The sequence below is a fragment of the Purpureocillium takamizusanense genome, chromosome 4 (genome assembly GCF_022605165.1).
Source record: "Purpureocillium takamizusanense chromosome 4, complete sequence".
In the NCBI taxonomy this organism is placed as follows: domain Eukaryota; kingdom Fungi; phylum Ascomycota; class Sordariomycetes; order Hypocreales; family Ophiocordycipitaceae; genus Purpureocillium; species Purpureocillium takamizusanense.
Window position 1 is genome coordinate 1,376,296 of NC_063071.1, and position 16,768 is coordinate 1,393,063.

Genomic DNA, 16,768 nt, shown 5'->3' on the forward strand with positions numbered 1-16,768 from the left:
ATCTACTGGACCATGGGAGGCGAGACGGACAGGGTTCGGCTGATGACCCGAGGGCCGGTCAAGGCTCTCTGGCGGGCACAGGCGCCGTCACAAATGACACGAGGTTCCTCGGCGAGGTCGGGTGCCAGCAATGCAGGCCGCCACGCGCGCACGTCGTCGGAAACGCATACGAACAATCTTGGGACGTGAAATGAGGGACCTCCCCGCCTTGGGCAGGAATTGGAGGCGCCGCGGCACGGCGTTGCAGACGAGACAGGCCCTGGCAAGCCACATGCTCATCAGTGATGTTGGGCCTGGTCTGAGGTGTGAGAGATGTGAGATGATTGGTGGTGCGCCAATTGGGCGTCGGTACGTACAAGTTGGGTGTTGGATGAATGTGGAAAAAGAATGTTGGTGAGAGGGTGAGGGCGAGCGTGAGGGATTGGACTTGTGGGGGGGGGGGGGGGGGGGGTTGGAGAGTTGATCCCGAGACATGCAGACAGAAGGAATTCACAGGTCTGAGATGTCGAGACGCGCGCCCTCACACGCGGTAGTAGTAGCAGCAGATGATGGTCAGAGCATGGGCATGCAGAAACATTGCTAGGCAAGGGAGAGCGGCGAATGATGCTATCGACACGAAGGATGCCAGTCGAGGGCGACGCGACTGACGTACGGCTCTTTTTCTTTGTCGCTCGTCCTCTTCGTGTTGAGGCTTCCCGACTCTTGACGCTTCAACTGCTCGTCGTGCTGCCTGCCTGTCTGCCCGTCTGCTTGTTCTGCCGCTCACCTTACTCACCCACACGCTCCTTTTGCACAGTCGGTTCATGGGGTTGCTTTTCCCTCATTCTGTGTTTTATTCTTTCTTTTCGGCTCGGCCATGGTTTCTTCGCCGTGAGAGTCAAGTCAGTCAAGTCAGTCAGGTTGCCTCTCGCTCACTCATCCTTTCCCGCTATACGTCCCGCACTTGGTCCCACCGTCGTCATCGTCGACCAGGCGGACGGAATACCATCGTTCCTGTATTCGCTCCCTCGCTTGTCGCCGGGGCGCGCCATCGTCAATCAGCCCAGAGGCGCAAACCGTCCGTCCGTGGACCGGGATCGCGGACCTGGACCCTGCCAGTGGCGGCTGCAAGATTGCGCAAGAGGAAAAGGCCAACGCCAACGACGTGGGTTGCTTCTGAACGGCTCTCGGAAGAAAGAAAACAAGGGCGACGACCTCCAGCCACCACCGCCCGCTGTCAGGCTCGATAGAGAGTACCTAAGTCAGGCACTGTACCGTAAGTTAGTACCTTGCTCGGGTGGGATTGCCCTTGGGAAGTGCCTGGTCACAGTGGTCAGGCAGGCACTCGAGCACTCTCTGTGGCACGGGCTATCCCGCTGCCCCCCCTTCAACTCCACTGTGCCTGTCCAGGCACCGGGACAGGCATTGCCCTGCTACTGGGGCCCTGGGCTGACCCCTGTGCTGGCCACCAGAGCGCCCGCAATATCGGAGTAGTACCTGAGGTACCTTACCCACTCGACGCGCTATCGCGACCGACCGACGCTCGATCGAACCGCCATGGCCGCCGCAGAGCCGAACTGGCGGCGCACCAGCATGGCGCCTCGAGCTGCTGTGGGAGCCCGCGTGGCGCTCGCCCACCCGCACCCACACCTCCTCCACCAGCAATACCACCCGCACCAGGAACAGAATCATAGGGAGGCCCCAGACCATCAGCATCAGCAACACGCCACCGCGATCACAACCGCTCATCAGCAGCCGCAGTCGTACCCTCACCAGTACCTCGCGCCCACATCGGGCTCCCGCTTCCGCAAGCTGCGAGGCAAGAGCGTCTCGTCGCCGCGCGCCATCGACGTCTTCCGCGACAGCCCCTCCAACAGCGGCAGCGACGAGGAAGGCCACTTTCGTGGCGGCCTCGTCCACAGTGTCAGCGGCAGCTCGTCGTGCTACTCGACCGACACGCCCAATAAGGCCGCCCGGCGGCGCTCCAAGAGCGTCACCACGACGCCGACCAACTACTACCACCATAATAATTACGGCTACCACTACGACGACCACAACACCAGCCCGAAGGGGTACGACTACTATCACGAGCAGCAGCAGCAACAACAACAGTTCGGAGAAGGGCCAGAAGCACCAGCCGGGGCGACGGCGACGGGTTGGAGCGGCGCCAACACTAACTCCACCACCACCACCACCAGAGGGGCAGCGGCCTCCACCATCACATCATCCTCGTCCCCATCCACCGCCGCCAATCTCAGAAGTGGCGCCAACGGCAGCGGTGGCACGCGACCTGTCCCGTCCTACAGGGGCACTGTCCCCACATCTGGTGCCCTGAGCCCCAAGCCGGTCAACGTCTCTTCTGTCGATCCCAGCCTCGCAGCCTTTGAGGGCGTCAAACCGCCGCCCGTATACCGCGGTCGCGACACGCATTCGACGCGGCCCAGGCCGCCCGTCAACGTCAGAGGCCAGCAGCACGATCACGGCTACTATAACAGACGTCACCCGGGCCCCAGCTCCGCCTCGCCTCAGTCTCAGCACCTGCCAGCGCATCACCACCACCATCACCCCCAGCACCAGCAGCGCCAACATCGTCAACAGCGCCAACAGCGCAGGCCCAAGCAAGACACCCCCAGTCGAGGCCCTCGTTCCGCTGTTCCCGCTCCGCAGGCCTCGCCCGTTCCCCCGGTACATCACCAGCACCAGCAACACCAGGAATCCTACTACGCCCAACCCTACTCACCGTCGCGGGACGACCATCCGCAGCAGCCGTACTATCCAGAAGACGAGCATTATCCTCAGCTGGAGCAGCACCAATACCAGGGACAAGACTGTCAGTACTCTTACTCGGACGACGCCCAGCGGTCTGGCGACTATCATCCGTCCAAGCAAGAGGACAACCCACCGCGGCACCCCCTAGCACAAGAGCAGACTCTGTCGCCGCAGCCGCCGGCGCAGCAGCAATACGAGCCGCAGGATCTCGACCAGAGACCCGAGGACCCGGCCAAGCGAGAGGCACCCGTTGCCGACGCCCCGCAGCCCGAAGAGGCTTATCAGACCCCCCGGAAGCAGGAGCAACAGCAGCAGTGGACCGAGCAAGACTCGCCCGCTGCGGCCCAAGGTGCCAACTCTGCTGAGAGGCAGCACTACCAACAGGGCTTGGCATCCGTATCACCCGACCGGGGTCAGCAGCAAAAGAAGTCGAAGCAGGTGCAGCACCATCAACACGAAGCGGGCAGCCGGAATACCGAAGAGGACGCCGACCGCGTAGCCGAAGAGGTAGCTCGCCTCGAGGCGGAGACTGATCGCATCCTCGCAGAGCAGAAGAAGCTCGACCTCCTCCGGCTCCAGGCCACCCTGGAGACGCCGCCCAAGCCCAAGCGCTCCCTTCTTGGCCTCGAGAAGCTGTTCGTTTCGCGTGGGAGGAAGTCCAACCACGGAAGTAGCCAACCCAGCACTCCCGACACGCTCGCACCGTCCATCTTCTCCCCGGCCTTGAGCCACTTTAGTCACAGGAGTAGTGTAGACGACTCGCCCATTCCCTTCAAGATGGGTTTCATCGAGCCGGGAGGCAAGGGAATCGTGCCCCAGACCGATGCGCCAACCTCGGCCAGCAATGGCGGCGAGCGGGTAAGTACCTCTTCCCCTTGGCCGTGCCCCACAGTACGATATAACTAACGGTATGCTACAGATTGTCATGGTCAGGTGCCAATCTGCCACTGTGAACCTGTCCATATCTGCCGAGACGTCACCGGACGAGATCATTCAGGCAGTGGCGCAAAGAACCAAGCAGCAGCTCAGCACGTCATCGTACGTGGTTATTGAGTGTTACTTTGCCCTTGGTCTGGAGCGCCGCTTGCGCCGGTATGAGCGTGTCCGCGATACACTTAACTCGTGGGACAATGATCAACAAAACTCCCTCCTGATCATGCCCGCCGACAGCCCGATGGACCTCAAGGGCCTCGAGCTGAGCTCCGTGCCGCGCACAGAGGATTCGCCGCCGGGCTTCTGCGTCCAGCTGTACCACTCCTCGCGACCTGGCAAGTGGACCAAGCGCTGGGTCACCCTCTTGGAGAGCGGACAGATGTTCGTATCTAAGAAGCCTCACTCGGGTCCTTCAGACAAGGACAGCACCGTCATCTGCCACCTGTCTGATTTTGACATCTACACGCCCAAGCAGAGCGAGATGCGTCGCAGCCTCAAGCCGCCCAAGCGGCTTTGCTATGCCATCAAGAGCCAACAAAAGACCATTGTGTTTCCCAATGGCGAGAACTTTGTTCACTTCTTTTGCACCGATGACGACGCATTGGCGGCGCGCTTCTGCGAGCTGGTGCATGGCTGGCGCAGCTGGTATCTGGCCAACATGCTGGTCGACCTTGAGAAGGAGAGCAAGGGGCCCGCGCAGGCAAATGTCGGGCCTCTGATAAGCCGGGCTATGTCCAAGCGGAATCCTAATGGCGCGCTGGGTGTTTCCCTTGATAAGACCGCAGAGCCCCTGTGGGATGTCACCGGCTTCAAATCCTCCGATATTACCACGCTCACGAGGACGCTTACGCTGGCATCCAAGGATCGGGCGAGAGCAAAGACGGCGCAGTCTTCCCCCACTGTGGAGGAGGATGCCGAATTCGCAGCCGGCGGTCTTCTTGGGTCGGCGTATGATAAGCGAGCAGCCGAGGCCGCCACGACCTCGACCCGCATTATCAAGGTGGAAGGCCCCTTCACCGACGGCCCATCACTGCTGAACGGTGGTGTCGCGCAAAAGTCACCAGACTCGTCGTCGACCAAGACGGAGTCCAAGGGCTGGTTCCCGTCAGCGGCGGAGCACACGGCCCGCCTGCGCGCCCAGTCCAACGAGACGAGGCGGCCCATGACGGCGGACGCGGCGCAACAGTCGCGGCGCACCTCGCGCAGCAGCCACTACCCCCAGCCGCTCCTCAGCTTCGCCGAAAACCACCGAGGAGAGCGGCAGTCCCGCCATGGTGAACAAGCCCACGGCTACGCGCGGAGCCACCACGGTGGCGGCCAGCCGCTCATCAACTTTGCCACCGGCGGCCAGGCCCAGCAGCCACACGGCGCGGCGCCGCAGCGAGGCATGTCCCGCCGCGGTCTTCCGCCGTCGGGCTCGTCGTCGAACTCGCTGGGCTCCCAGCACTCGCAGTCGCCCAGCGTCCGGGGCCGCAGCCGCTCCACCACCTCCCGGACGAACGGCGCCCCCCGGCCGCGTTACCCCGACGAGCCGCGCCATCCTCCCATGCCCCAGCGCTCCGTCCGCCACCGGGATGGCCCTGCGCCTCGGGGAGGCCCCTGGCAGCCCAGCGAGCCCCTCGTGAACCGCGCGAGGTAGGAGCTGAGAGTCTGAGTTGCACTTTGGCGTTCCCGGGGTACGATGTGTTTCTTGGGTCCTTCCTCATCCTCGTCTTCTTCTTCTGCCCTTTCCCTGATGCGGTTCTTGCAGGGCGAGACTTGTGTGTGTGTGCGCGTGTGTCTTGAGTGTGTCAACTTCTAGGTCAGCAACACCTACGATGACCCCCCCCCTTCATCTTATCTGTCCTGCATTTTTGTCCGTCTTTTCTCTTCTCGTCTTTCTCTCAAATCCTCGACGGCGATGTGCATGCTAAAAGCGTCGACCACCCACGGTGCTTGCTTTGTAATGCTTTTCTCTTCTGCTTGGTGGGGTTGAAAAGGATGGATCTGGATGTGCTTTTCTGTACGTCGGACACGGATTTTTTTTTTAGGTTTGCTGGCTTGGGATTTTGGATTGGACTGGATTTCCGAACGAGAGAGAGGTATGGCAAGAGCATCCATTGAGACAGCTAGCAGGAGTCCATAGGCGCTAAGAATGATATCCCGATTGACGCGACAAGAACATTGCCTACCGCGGTACAAGTGAAGCCCGAAACAGTGCTCAACTATTTACAGACTTTTTGGCATCTTCACATTATCGTCTCTGTATCTATATTCTATCACTCGTGACTGCATCACGTCCATGTGCCGGCCCCCACGGCACCAACTGGTCCCCATGCGCTACGCTTACTTGCTGCGCTTGTAAATCTTGTCGAGGAAAGCGGTGAAAATCTCCTTCTTGAGGCCCTCGCTCTCGTCGACGCCGTTGATCATGGCGCGGATCTCGTTGGCGCGGCGCTCCTCGAATTCTTGGTAGCGCTCCTTGAGCTTCATGTCGTCAAAGAGCTTCTTGATGACGGCCTCCTTAGCGTCGTCTTTTTGACCGTAGTTGTCCTCGAGGATCTTGCGCTGCTCGGGAGTGGCAATCTCGAGGGCCTGGTTGACGAGCCAGGAGCACTTGTTGTCCTTGATGTCGGTGCCGATCTTGCCGATGTGCTCGGGGAGGCCAAAGTTGTCGAGGTAGTCGTCCTGGATCTGAAAGTACTCGCCGAGGGGGATCAGGATGTCCTCGGCCTGCTTGAGGTTCTTGGGAGTGGCAAAGCCCAGCTGGTGGAGGGCGAGGGCGACGGGGAGGTAGAAGGAATAGTAGGCAGTCTTGTAGATGACGATGAACTTGTACTTTGTCATGGAGAAGTTGTCGAGGTTGACCTTGTCCTCGGGGGCGGTAAGAAGGTCGCAGAGCTGACCGAGCTCGGTCTGGAAGGTGGTCTCATGGAAGAGCTCGACGAGGTCAATGTAGCTGGGGTGGGAGCGAAAGTACTTCTTGAGCAATATGTAGATGCCTGACTCGAGGATGAAGGCGTCGTTGATGGCGATCATACCGACGCCTTCTTGGCGATACCAGCAGGGCTGGCCACGGCGCGTGATGCTGCTATCCATGATGTCGTCGGAGACGAGGAAGAAGGCCTGGAGCAGCTCCGTCATCCAGCCTAGGGTCGCGGCCTGGAAGTACTGCTCCTCGTCGAGAGGCTTGCCGAGGAGGAGGGAGACTGAGTCAGGGACGGACATGCCGCGGTTGCACTTGCCGCCTAGGGGGTTGACCTCGAGGTTCTGTAAGAGCGCAAAGAGCGTCCGGCCGTTAGCACGTGTGGCACAGCGCGGGTGAGCCGTTGAGTAGGCGCAACGAGTGGAAGGGGGGAGACGGTGCTGGCATTGGTACGGTACCTTCTTGAGCCAGCTCAGCTCGGCCTCGGGCAGCTTGTAGGAGCGAGCATGGTCGAGGATGGCCGCTTCCAGCTTCGGGTACACCGACTCGAACTGCTTGAGGGTCGTCTTTTGCGCCATAGCAACGGCTGCACGGTGCTGTGCGATGGAGGCTTCGGGAAAGGGAGGGGGGAGCTAGGGGAGGGGAGGAGAGAGAAGACCTGTCGCACGAGCAGGCGGAACAGAGGATGGAGGAGGTGGGGTGGGAGGAAGATGTCCCAGTATATAGCGGACGGGCCAGGGAGCGAGGGGATTGGGCCGTTGTCGTTTTGGTAGGAATTTACGAATACGTAGTACCTCAGGAGCCTTCACAGGGACTCGAGTGGGGCGGCACAATGAGAGAAAGAGCAGGCCCAATGCACCACTTGCCAGTGTCGCAATTCCAAGATGGGAACTTGGTATCCACTGAATTGTCCCTCTTGGCGGGCGGTGAGGGATGTAGCGAGGGGCAGGCAGAGCGAGGAGGGGCAACAGACGCGGGTCGTGGCTGTTGTGGTACCTGAGCTGACTTCCATTCCGTACCTAGGTACCTAATGTTGTCGAGTTGGGGGAAGGGTCGGTTAATTGGGTGCCATTGGACGCCGGCGTGCAGTGCTGGCTGCCGCCGTGAGGGCACGTCGGGGCGCAGGGCATCCGGCTCTGGTGGGGTGGCTCGGGTTGTACACCTCTTTGCAGGTACCTAAGCTAGGTACCCAGGCACAGCACCTGCCGCAATACGGTAGGTACTCTACTTCGAACCTTCCCCAGCTGCTACCATCGGACCTCCGGGCCGCCTGTGCTCCAAGTGTGTAAGTCGGGCAGGCGTCTCCCACCTCCACTTGCATGCGATCCATTGCCTCAGTTTGGTAACGGCATGACGCGAACACCGTCAACGAGCCAAGACGACGGACATGACCCGTTGCACGTACTAAGTTACTAATGTATGCGACAGTCTGGCTGTCAGATGTGATTCGAGCTGCATCTCTGACGTGTGCCCGGGCTTGTCTCGGTGCGCCGTAGCCACGCGCGGGTCGCATTCCGTGCGATTGTCGCCCAATTGAGTGCAAGTGTGAAGCTCGAACATGTCGGTCTTGTCCAATCGCGCATCGGACCTGCTATTTCCTCCATCTGCACGTGTATTCCGTATCCTAACGTAAGCTACGGTATACCTGTTGACTGTGCCGTGCTGGTTGTGGAATCAACCACCAGGGACAGTGCGACGTACAGTGCACGGCTTTGTACACTGTATACGCGGTTGCCACCATCCGGCGCGTAAGGTACTGGTTGCGACAAGCTCTCGACTCGCGGGCCTAAACAGGGCCCCCGGACGATACAGCATATCCTCCCCCACGGCCATCGACTCTACTCGACGACGAGCAAACGCCGAACGTGTACCGCACATGCACAGGTCACGACGTCATACCGCCATATAAGCGCGCATTCCGCATCGGGCTGAGCACGGCGCCCAGCTTCCTGAGCTCGGCCGCACCTAGCGCCATGACGCTGAGCGCTCAAGAGGTCGCCCAGCTCCGGGTCGCTCTGCAGGATGCCGTCGTCAAGTGCTCAGAAAGGTGTCTCTATCAGTCTTCCAAATGGTGTGGCCCCCATCGGTTTCTCCGATTACCACCATCTGCCGGCTAACCCGCGCAATTGCAGGGCAGCCGAGCTCCTCAATGCCCTTCCCGAATCCGACGACACCGACCGAGACGTCGATCTGACCGACAGCAAACACACATCCCCGATATTCACGCCGAATCCAGACCCGGAAGAGGCCGCGCTGGAAGCGAAAGAGCTGAGCAAATACCTGCTTGCCAAGAGCTTCTTCGATTGCAAGGAGTACGACCGATGCGCCGCCGTCTTCCTGCCCGAGTCGCTCCTCGCGACGGTCCTCGCTTCGCATTCCGACTCCGCCGGCACGTCGGCGCAAAAGGGCAAGGGCAAGGCCAAAGCTACAGAAGAGCGGCCGTCGCATACAGGCCCTCTGCCAAGAATCAGCCAGAAGAGCCTCTTCCTCGCCCTGTACGCCAAGTTCTTGTCCGGAGAGAAGCGCAGGAATGAAGAGTCGGAGATGGTCATGGGTCCGCAGGATCTTGGTACCGTGGTCAACAAGCAATTGCTACTTGTCGGCCGCTATCTCGCCGCGTGGTTTGATGAGAGGACTACAGACGATGACGAGGCCATGGGCAGCCAAGGCTGGCTCGAGTACTTGTATGCCACATGTCGGTGAATCATTGAAGTGAGAGCTAACGGCCATGTCGCAGATACGGCATGGTCCTTGCCAAGGAGAGAAACGACTCTAAAGCCATGGAGTTTTTGATCCGGAGCGTGCACAAGTATCCGATGAACTGGGGCTGCTGGCTGGAGATGACGTCGCTCATTTCCAGAGTTGAAGAGGTAGGTCTTCGTTCGATGTGTCGTCCAGAGACTGGCTAAGTTGGACATTTAGTTGAATCGGATATCGAGGCACTGCCCGCAGAACATCGTATCCTTCATGTTTCACCTTCACACGTCACTCGAGCTTTACCAGCAGTCTGCCAGTCTTGCCAATAACCTCGAACAACTCCTCGCCATCTTCCCCACCTCCTCATTCCTCCTCACTTGCAATGCGCTGCTCGCATATCACGCCAAGGACCTCATGGCCGCTGAGCAGCATTTCAGTCGATTACTCGCTCTGCATCCCCACAGGCTCGACTCGCTCGACCACTACTCCAATATCCTCTACGTTTTGAATCTGCGGCCGAAGCTAGCATTCGTTGCGCATTTATGCTCCAGCGTGGACAAGTTTCGCCCAGAGTCGTGCGTAGTCATCGGAAACTACTATTCATTGCTGTCTATGCACGAAAAGGCAGTACAATACTTCCGCCGCGCGTTGACTCTGGACAGGTCCTGCCTATCAGCCTGGACACTCATGGGCCACGAGTACGTCGAGCTTAAAAACACCCACGCCGCCATTGAATCATATAGGCGAGCGGTGGATGTCAATCGTCGGGACTACCGTGCATGGTACGGCCTCGGGCAGACGTACGAAATGCTCGAGATGCATACATACTCGCTATGGTACTACAAGAAGGCGGCTGGTCTCCGCCCCTGGGATGGCAAGATGTGGCTCGCCGTCGGCTCCTGTCTGCAAAAGATGGGTCGGGACCGCGACGGAATCAAGGCCCTCAAACGCGCCCTGCTCGCCGACGCATACTACGACGTCGGGAGCAGTTTCGGCAGTGGCGGCGACCTCCTCGGCGCCCGTGGGGCTACCGGCCACATGGACCCCGAGATTCTGCTGCAGATTGCCGCCATGTACGACCAGTTGGACGAGGAGGAGGAAGCAAAGGCGTACATGGAGCTATGCGTGGCGCAGGAGGATGGCGGCGCCGCGGCCGCGGCCGTGGACATCAACCTGGACGAGTCGGTCATGATACACAACGACTCGCCACCGGGCTCGGACAACGGCCAGGAGCGCGACGACAATGCCGCGGCGACGGAGGGCACCGGCGTCACGGCAGCGACGAGCAAGGCCCGCATGTGGCTGGCCAGGTTCGCCATGCGCACCGGCGACTACACGACGGCGGGCCGCCTTGCCACGGAGCTTTGCCAGGACGGCGTCGAGGTCGAGGAGGCCAAGGCCTTGGTACGAGAGATCAGGTCGATACTGGAATCTGCAGGCGGTGGCTATCATGCCGTGGGTTAGAGACCACCTGGCTTCAAATAGCAGCACATGATGGGCAGCAAGTCTTCTCACATGCTCACGCGCTCAACGAAGTCGATGACACTTGCAATCAAAACAGTCCTAGGCATCGAAGTTCAATTAATACCTAAAGAGACACTTTTCCCTTCCTGTCCACAAACGCATCGCCACCACACCCTCCGAGAAGAAACCTGTATGTATGTATAAGGAGCGTGGTGACCCGACCCTCGGCTCCTCCACCATTTGTATGTGAATTGAGTTGCCTCGAGAAAACGGTCTCGAATACCTGAAAAAAGCAAAACACGTCCCTATATATTAAGTCCACCGCCAAATTCCAGAGGGGCTCACTTGCTTGCCGTCGGGAGACACGGTCTCTATTAGGTGGGCAATGAGTGTCGACGAATCAAGTTTTTTGTCGTTGCTGCTGCTGCTGCTGTTGTCGTAACTGTCCGTTTACAACGCCGAGAGACGAACATTCAGAAGCTGCTGCTGCGCGCGAGGCGTCGTAATGGTGGCATGGCGAAGGCCGCACGCGAGCTCGGATCCCCTAGCGGGAGTCCGAGACTTACATGAGCATGGCGGCGAAGCCAGCGACGACGAGGGCTCCAAAGCCGGCGGTGGAGCGGTCGGCAGCGGCAGTGACGACCGGAGGAGGAGCCTGGGTCTTCTGGGGAGGAGGAACCTGTGTTTGGGGAGGACGTTGAGTTTGGGTAGGAGGAGGAGGAGGCGGGGGGGGAGGGGCTTGAGTCTGGGGAGGCTGAACCTTGGTCTCCGGGGGAGGAGGCGGAGGAACAACTTGAGTGTGGGGAGGAGGAGGAGGCGGGACGACAGTCTGCGTCTCCGGAGGGGGAGGGGGAGGGGGTACCTTTGTGTGAGGGGGCGGGACGACAGTCTGCGTCTCCGGGGGAGGAGGAGGAGGAGGGACCTTGGTGTGATGAGGAGGCACCACAGTCTTGGTCTCGGGAGGAGGAGGCGGCGGGACCTTGGTGTGAGGAGGAGGCACGACCGTCTTGGTCTCGTGGTGAGGATGCTCCACGGTCTTTGTCTCCGGAGGAGGGTGAGGAGCGTGAGTCTCGCTCTTGTGGTGCGGCTTTGGGTGGTGCGTGGGCTTGGGTGGGTGGAACGTGCAGGGGCAGTTGGTGAAGGTCAACGTGGTTGGCTTGGTGACGGTAATGGTCTCATCGTTGACGCAGATGGTGGTCGGCTCCTATCATGGCAGAGTCAGCCACCTGTTACATTCCGAGGCGCCGGCGGCGGCATCGCCACGCGATGGGGGATGCTGCTCAGATGGCAAGGGGCGGAATGAGCGAGTACATACCGGGCAGTAGGTGGTGAACTTGGTGTGGAAGACCGTGGTGGTGGCATATTCGTGCTTGGTCGTCGGCTTGGCAGGCTTCTCCGTGGTGTGAGGAGGAGGCTTCTCATGGGTGGTCGAGTGCGACGGCTTGCCGTAAGCAGTGGTGGTGTGGTTGGTAATGGTCTTGGACCAGGTCGGCTTCTGATACTCAGGTTCGTCGTAGCCGTCATGGCCACCGCCATAGCCGTAGCCGCCCTGGGGGGTGGCGGCGGCGGCCGAGACGAGCGCCGCGGTGGAGAGAATGGCAGTAAGCTTCATGGTGCCAATGGAAGTTGGTAGTTGAGGCAGATGGGGCCAGCGAAGGTCGATGAAGTTGGGGTAGCCGAAGGGCAAGTAGTAGGACCTGTGTATACTCAACACCAACGAGATAACGATGGATGAAGGAGGGAAAAGACGAAAGCCGGAATGATGGGAGACGGGCAGCCCTTTGTAGTCCTACCCACGAAGCAGGCCGACCCGTTCATCACTGCATTCAGACGTCCCCAGGCGAAGGCCATACAGCCAAGTTCGCCGGATCAGGAATCAACTATGCTTTGTGGGAGGATCTCGCTAGCGTCGTCCTCGCCGCACTAGAGATGAATACACGCGAACAAAGTACTGTGAACGTCATCCGCCGAGGCCGTCGACGAAGACGGTGTACAAGAATACCGTGTACATGGCATCCGGACAAGGTGGGTTCTCCGGAGAAGGCGTCGAAGCATACCAAGGCAATACGTCGCTTAGGGCGGCAATACGAGCGCTAGCGAAGGGGAAGCACCCGACATTGATGCAATGAGACAGGCGGGAGGCTGTCTGCGGTGGGTTCGCAGCCCAAATAAAGTTGAACGGCTCCGGCAGTGCGGGTTGGCAGTGTGGGCCTGCAAACAGAGATGCGATGAGATATCGTTGCCGTTGTCAGTTGGCAGGGAGAGGGGGCCGATCAGCAAGCGAGGGCAGCGCCACGGAACCGGTGGCTTGGTCTCAGTGCTTGGCTCGTCCACAGAGGAGAATGTCATTGAGGGAGATGAACGGGCTGTCGAAAGCCGGCCGTGTCTCAGTGGCTGCGTTCCTGTCCTCGAGCACGGCCAGCACAGCGTTTCGATGCTGCATTCGGGGTTGATGAAGTCACCTACTTCGTACATGACTTCTGCTCATCGTGGGTACGAGAGTGCTTGCCAGCCACGGCATAGCTCCTCTCTCGTACTTGATACCAAAATAGCGCCAGCGCGGGACTCTCGGGGCCGTCGGCCGTCGGTCCACGAGCAATCAGACTATTTCACGAGACGGGAACAGAACGGCGGTGCAGAAATGCCAACCCAAGAATGGCTCTCTGTATCCACGGGCCATCGTGGTGGCGTCGTCGGTGCCCTGGAAGCTCAGGTCGTCAAAGCTGTCGAAGACGGGGACGGCTGGTTGCTTCCGGCCCTCGCCGCCAAGCTAGCCAGAGCTAGCTATAGCAACGGGAGGGCAGAGAGGACAGGTCAGACATGGTGATTGGCTGCTCACCGCAGCAAGCTTCGCCTTGTCTCACAGACTGGAATGCTATTCGTGATGCCTGGCCTGGCTCGACGACGGCACCTCGAGCGAACGGCGCCCTTGGCGGCCGAAAGCGGCCATCTGTTCGGATGGAGTTTGTTCCGAGCTGGCCGCTGCGCCGCCTATGCGCATCTCGATAGGAAAGGGTTTTCGTGTTGAAGAGGAAGAGTGACGGCAAGGGTTCAAGACGACGCGACCGTGGCGGATGTGGATGAGAGGATGGAGCATGTCCCTCTCCCTATTCCCGGTCGGGCTGCCTGTCTCGTGCGGCGACGACCAGACATGGTCGCATGCAGCTCGCCACACGGACACGAACGGCTCATCAGAGGAACGCCTAGGGTCGTCGGAGAATAGGTAAGTTGTCGGAAAATAAACGCGTGCTAGTCCTCGTGGCTGGCTTTGGTGAAAGGTGCAACCTGTGCCGTGGGTGGTGAAGGTTTTCGCGTGACTGCCCCCAAGTGACGCCATCGTGGGCAGGGGCACCCGGCATCACACCTTCCACTTCGTGTGCAAGGTTCCTGTATGTGGCCTTGGCAAACGATCACACAGTGCTGCAGTGGGCGCCGCTGCGGACGATCCATAGTGCGAGTCACACGGGAGCTACGGCCCTAGCCCTTGTCCTGCGGCTCCTGAGACTCACGAGGCCAATTTCCCCCTCATTTTGACGACAGACCACGGCTCTCCTCTTTCTCCTTGTCAAAAATCCTCATTGTGACCTTGCGAGCGGCCTCGCGGCGCCGTATTCTCCCTACCCCACGGGGAAAGCACACCTGTCTTGTCTCACGGCTACCAGTGCCACCACACAAGCCTCCGCAACGACAAAGGCCATTGTCATCCGGCTCAGGCGTCTCCCAAGGTGTGCCAGAAGGAATGCTTCTGACGGACCCCCAATGGCCGCACCCGCGCCGGTTGCAGATGCCCCGCATGTGGACAGGATAGCTCTCTGCACGATCCCCAAGGCCCTTGGGTGATGCCATCCGTTGGACGACGCTCTGTGGCTTCAAGCCGAGCAGCAGCGATCCAAAGCGTGTGAAAAATGGCTGTAAGAAAGTTCTACAGCAATCGCGAAACGATACGCAGACGGCAAAACTTACCACCTCTCTCGAGAAGCCTCAGCGTGTGCGCCAAATTCTATTTCTTCCTGCGTGGACGACCATCCTGGGGTAGTCGCGGCATCACACAGGTCTGTGGCTCTTGAGGCGCACCCGACTGAGCCTGCCACCTCGTCATTATCGGAAATGCCAGACGTTTTTGGGTACGCCTTCGAGGCCCCAAGTCACCGTGTTCACAGCGCCAGACGGTCGTCTCCAAGCCGGCCTGGCATGGCACGGGGTTGGACGAGTACCTGCGGCCGCCGCTGCGGAAGACGGCGCGCCCGCCGAAGAAGTTACGCATGTGCAGGTGTGTCCCAATGAGACATGAACTTGCCATACACTGGCCGGGTAGTCGACCAGGGCGCTTTCACCCATGCCGGGCGTTGCCTAGAAGTCTCTCGACGCGACTTGCCCTGCGCCCATCGAGGCGAGCCGGCTGAACCGCGGCAAACCTTGCGGCACCATCGAGTTGGCACGCATCAGAGCGAGCAGGCTGTCCAACGGAACAGGATAATGTTGTCTCCATGATCCACTCGACTCTTCTCCCTCGATTTGCAACGTTGTAGGTGTGGCATTGGCCTTGTGGAACTGCGGGCCATCACCTTCCAACCAGCGTTGGTCGTCCACGACGCTTGCAAACTCTAACGCATCCGGAGCTACTGAATCGCCGACACAGCAACACTGACTGGTAGTCATACCCGCCGCACAACACTCGGTACTGTACAGTCGGAATCTGCACCAAATCGGTAACAGCGCCTACCGAAGGTCTTCGCGAGTGGTCCCGTCACGACCAAGAGTGGAGCGCGTCGAATCCTCCCTTTGAAGCGATCAAGCCGAAAGCGGAATCACTGCGAAGAGTTTTCGCCAGGTCTCCGAGGAGCGACTTGCCACCCTTTGGAAGCAGACACGAGCTTGGGCGGACAAGAGTTGTCATGAATTTTCATCGTGGGGACTGCTTCTACTGAATCATTGCGGGTCGCCGCCCTCGTGCATGAGATAACGGCTGTGCGCGCATCAAGTCGGCAACCACGGGCCAGGGCTGGAGGCGACATGTGAACCGCGGAGCAACGGAGAGAATCGCGCACCAGTGGTCGGCATGTCGAGGGAAGCCAACACCAGTGTGCTTAAGGACTGTCTGTTGGGCGAGCCTGTGTTGCTTCCTTTTCGAGGCGGAGGCCTACGTGTCATCCGATGCCCGATCAGCCGTCATTGGGCCAGGCAGGACCACGGCTCCTGCGGAACAAACTTCCTGCAAGAGCATCGCACTGCTAGGCCAGCACGCAAAGGTATCACATGGAAATGGAGCGAGGGCCAAGCGAAATATCAAACCCGCAGGCTACCAGCCCCGTGGCGCAACCTGTGCCGTGCCGCCTTTGAGTGTCGACGCGCGGCGGGCTTCCGGCCGAATGGGATCCAGTCATTTCGTCGCGCAGCGACTAGTAGAATGAATCCAAGTTTGTCTGCCCAAAAGACTGCGACGACGATGGAGCCATGCTGGTACGGTACAATCTTGGGCTGGTGCCTGGTACGCTACTCGGCAATGGTTGAGAAGAATTGTACATCGGGAAAATCAGGCCGAAAGACTCTGCAAAGTCGCTACGGTCTCACTCGTCGTACTGCCCACACGCAGCGGGTCTTTCTCTGACAACGACAACCATGGGATGCACCAAAATGGATGGAGCATGCGTCGGATGGCTGACACCTGTCGCTGATTGGTGATGCGTGGTGAAGTGGCGTGGCTGCCAGCCCGCACTAACACGGAATCTCCCACGCTCGTGAGAGGCAAGGCACAAAGCGCAGAGATCGAGCACCACAGTCACAGCTACTGCTTGCTTCTGAAAGAGCGTGCGTGCTAGTAAGTACGCGTCCCAGTACACCGAGGACACAAGCACGAGACGTCCACGTAGAGTTGCGACGGCATGGTGACCAAGCGGATGCACACCACACCACGATGGACTTGTAGTTGCTCGGCGGTGACATATCGCAGCGCGCTGCGGATGTTGGCCCGCTCTCTTCTTTCTGCTGTGTGGTGACTTTGAGCGACTCATGGGGGCAGTC

The 16,768-nt window shown here is 59.8% G+C and overlaps 5 protein-coding genes across 5 annotated transcripts; 2 read left to right on the forward strand and 3 right to left on the reverse strand.

The window, feature by feature from the left end:
- The first annotated feature begins 453 nt into the window (after window positions 1-453).
- On the forward strand, window positions 454-5,503 carry JDV02_005083 (uncharacterized protein). The gene is made up of 2 exons (XM_047986339.1): window positions 454-3,606; window positions 3,668-5,503. Exons 1-2 carry the CDS (start codon window positions 1,537-1,539, stop codon window positions 5,318-5,320), a joined length of 3,723 nt encoding a protein of 1,240 aa, XP_047842320.1. The 5' UTR covers window positions 454-1,536; the 3' UTR covers window positions 5,321-5,503.
- Window positions 5,504-5,617: 114 nt separating this feature from the next.
- JDV02_005084 (Dimethylallyltranstransferase) lies at window positions 5,618-7,374 on the reverse strand. The gene is made up of 2 exons (XM_047986340.1): window positions 7,045-7,374; window positions 5,618-6,930 (listed from the first exon to the last, which is right to left on the reverse strand). The coding sequence occupies exons 1-2, from the start codon at window positions 7,162-7,164 to the stop codon at window positions 6,007-6,009; spliced, it is 1,044 nt and encodes a 347-aa protein (XP_047842321.1). The 5' UTR covers window positions 7,165-7,374; the 3' UTR covers window positions 5,618-6,006.
- An 875-nt stretch (window positions 7,375-8,249) lies between these two features.
- On the forward strand, window positions 8,250-10,899 carry cut23 (Anaphase-promoting complex subunit 8). Its single transcript, XM_047986341.1, has 4 exons — window positions 8,250-8,657; window positions 8,719-9,270; window positions 9,324-9,456; window positions 9,509-10,899. Exons 1-4 carry the CDS (start codon window positions 8,560-8,562, stop codon window positions 10,745-10,747), a joined length of 2,022 nt encoding a protein of 673 aa, XP_047842322.1. The 5' UTR covers window positions 8,250-8,559; the 3' UTR covers window positions 10,748-10,899.
- Window positions 10,900-11,309: 410 nt separating this feature from the next.
- JDV02_005086 (uncharacterized protein) lies at window positions 11,310-12,359 on the reverse strand (the record flags this gene model as incomplete). Its single annotated transcript, XM_047986342.1, has 3 exons — window positions 11,310-11,426; window positions 11,610-11,951; window positions 12,063-12,359. 3 exons carry the CDS (start codon window positions 12,357-12,359, stop codon window positions 11,310-11,312), a joined length of 756 nt encoding a protein of 251 aa, XP_047842323.1.
- A 2,738-nt stretch (window positions 12,360-15,097) lies between these two features.
- Window positions 15,098-15,406, reverse strand: JDV02_005087 (uncharacterized protein; the record flags this gene model as incomplete). Its single annotated transcript, XM_047986343.1, has 1 exon — window positions 15,098-15,406. One exon carries the CDS (start codon window positions 15,404-15,406, stop codon window positions 15,098-15,100), a length of 309 nt encoding a protein of 102 aa, XP_047842324.1.
- Window positions 15,407-16,768: the final 1,362 nt, after the last annotated feature.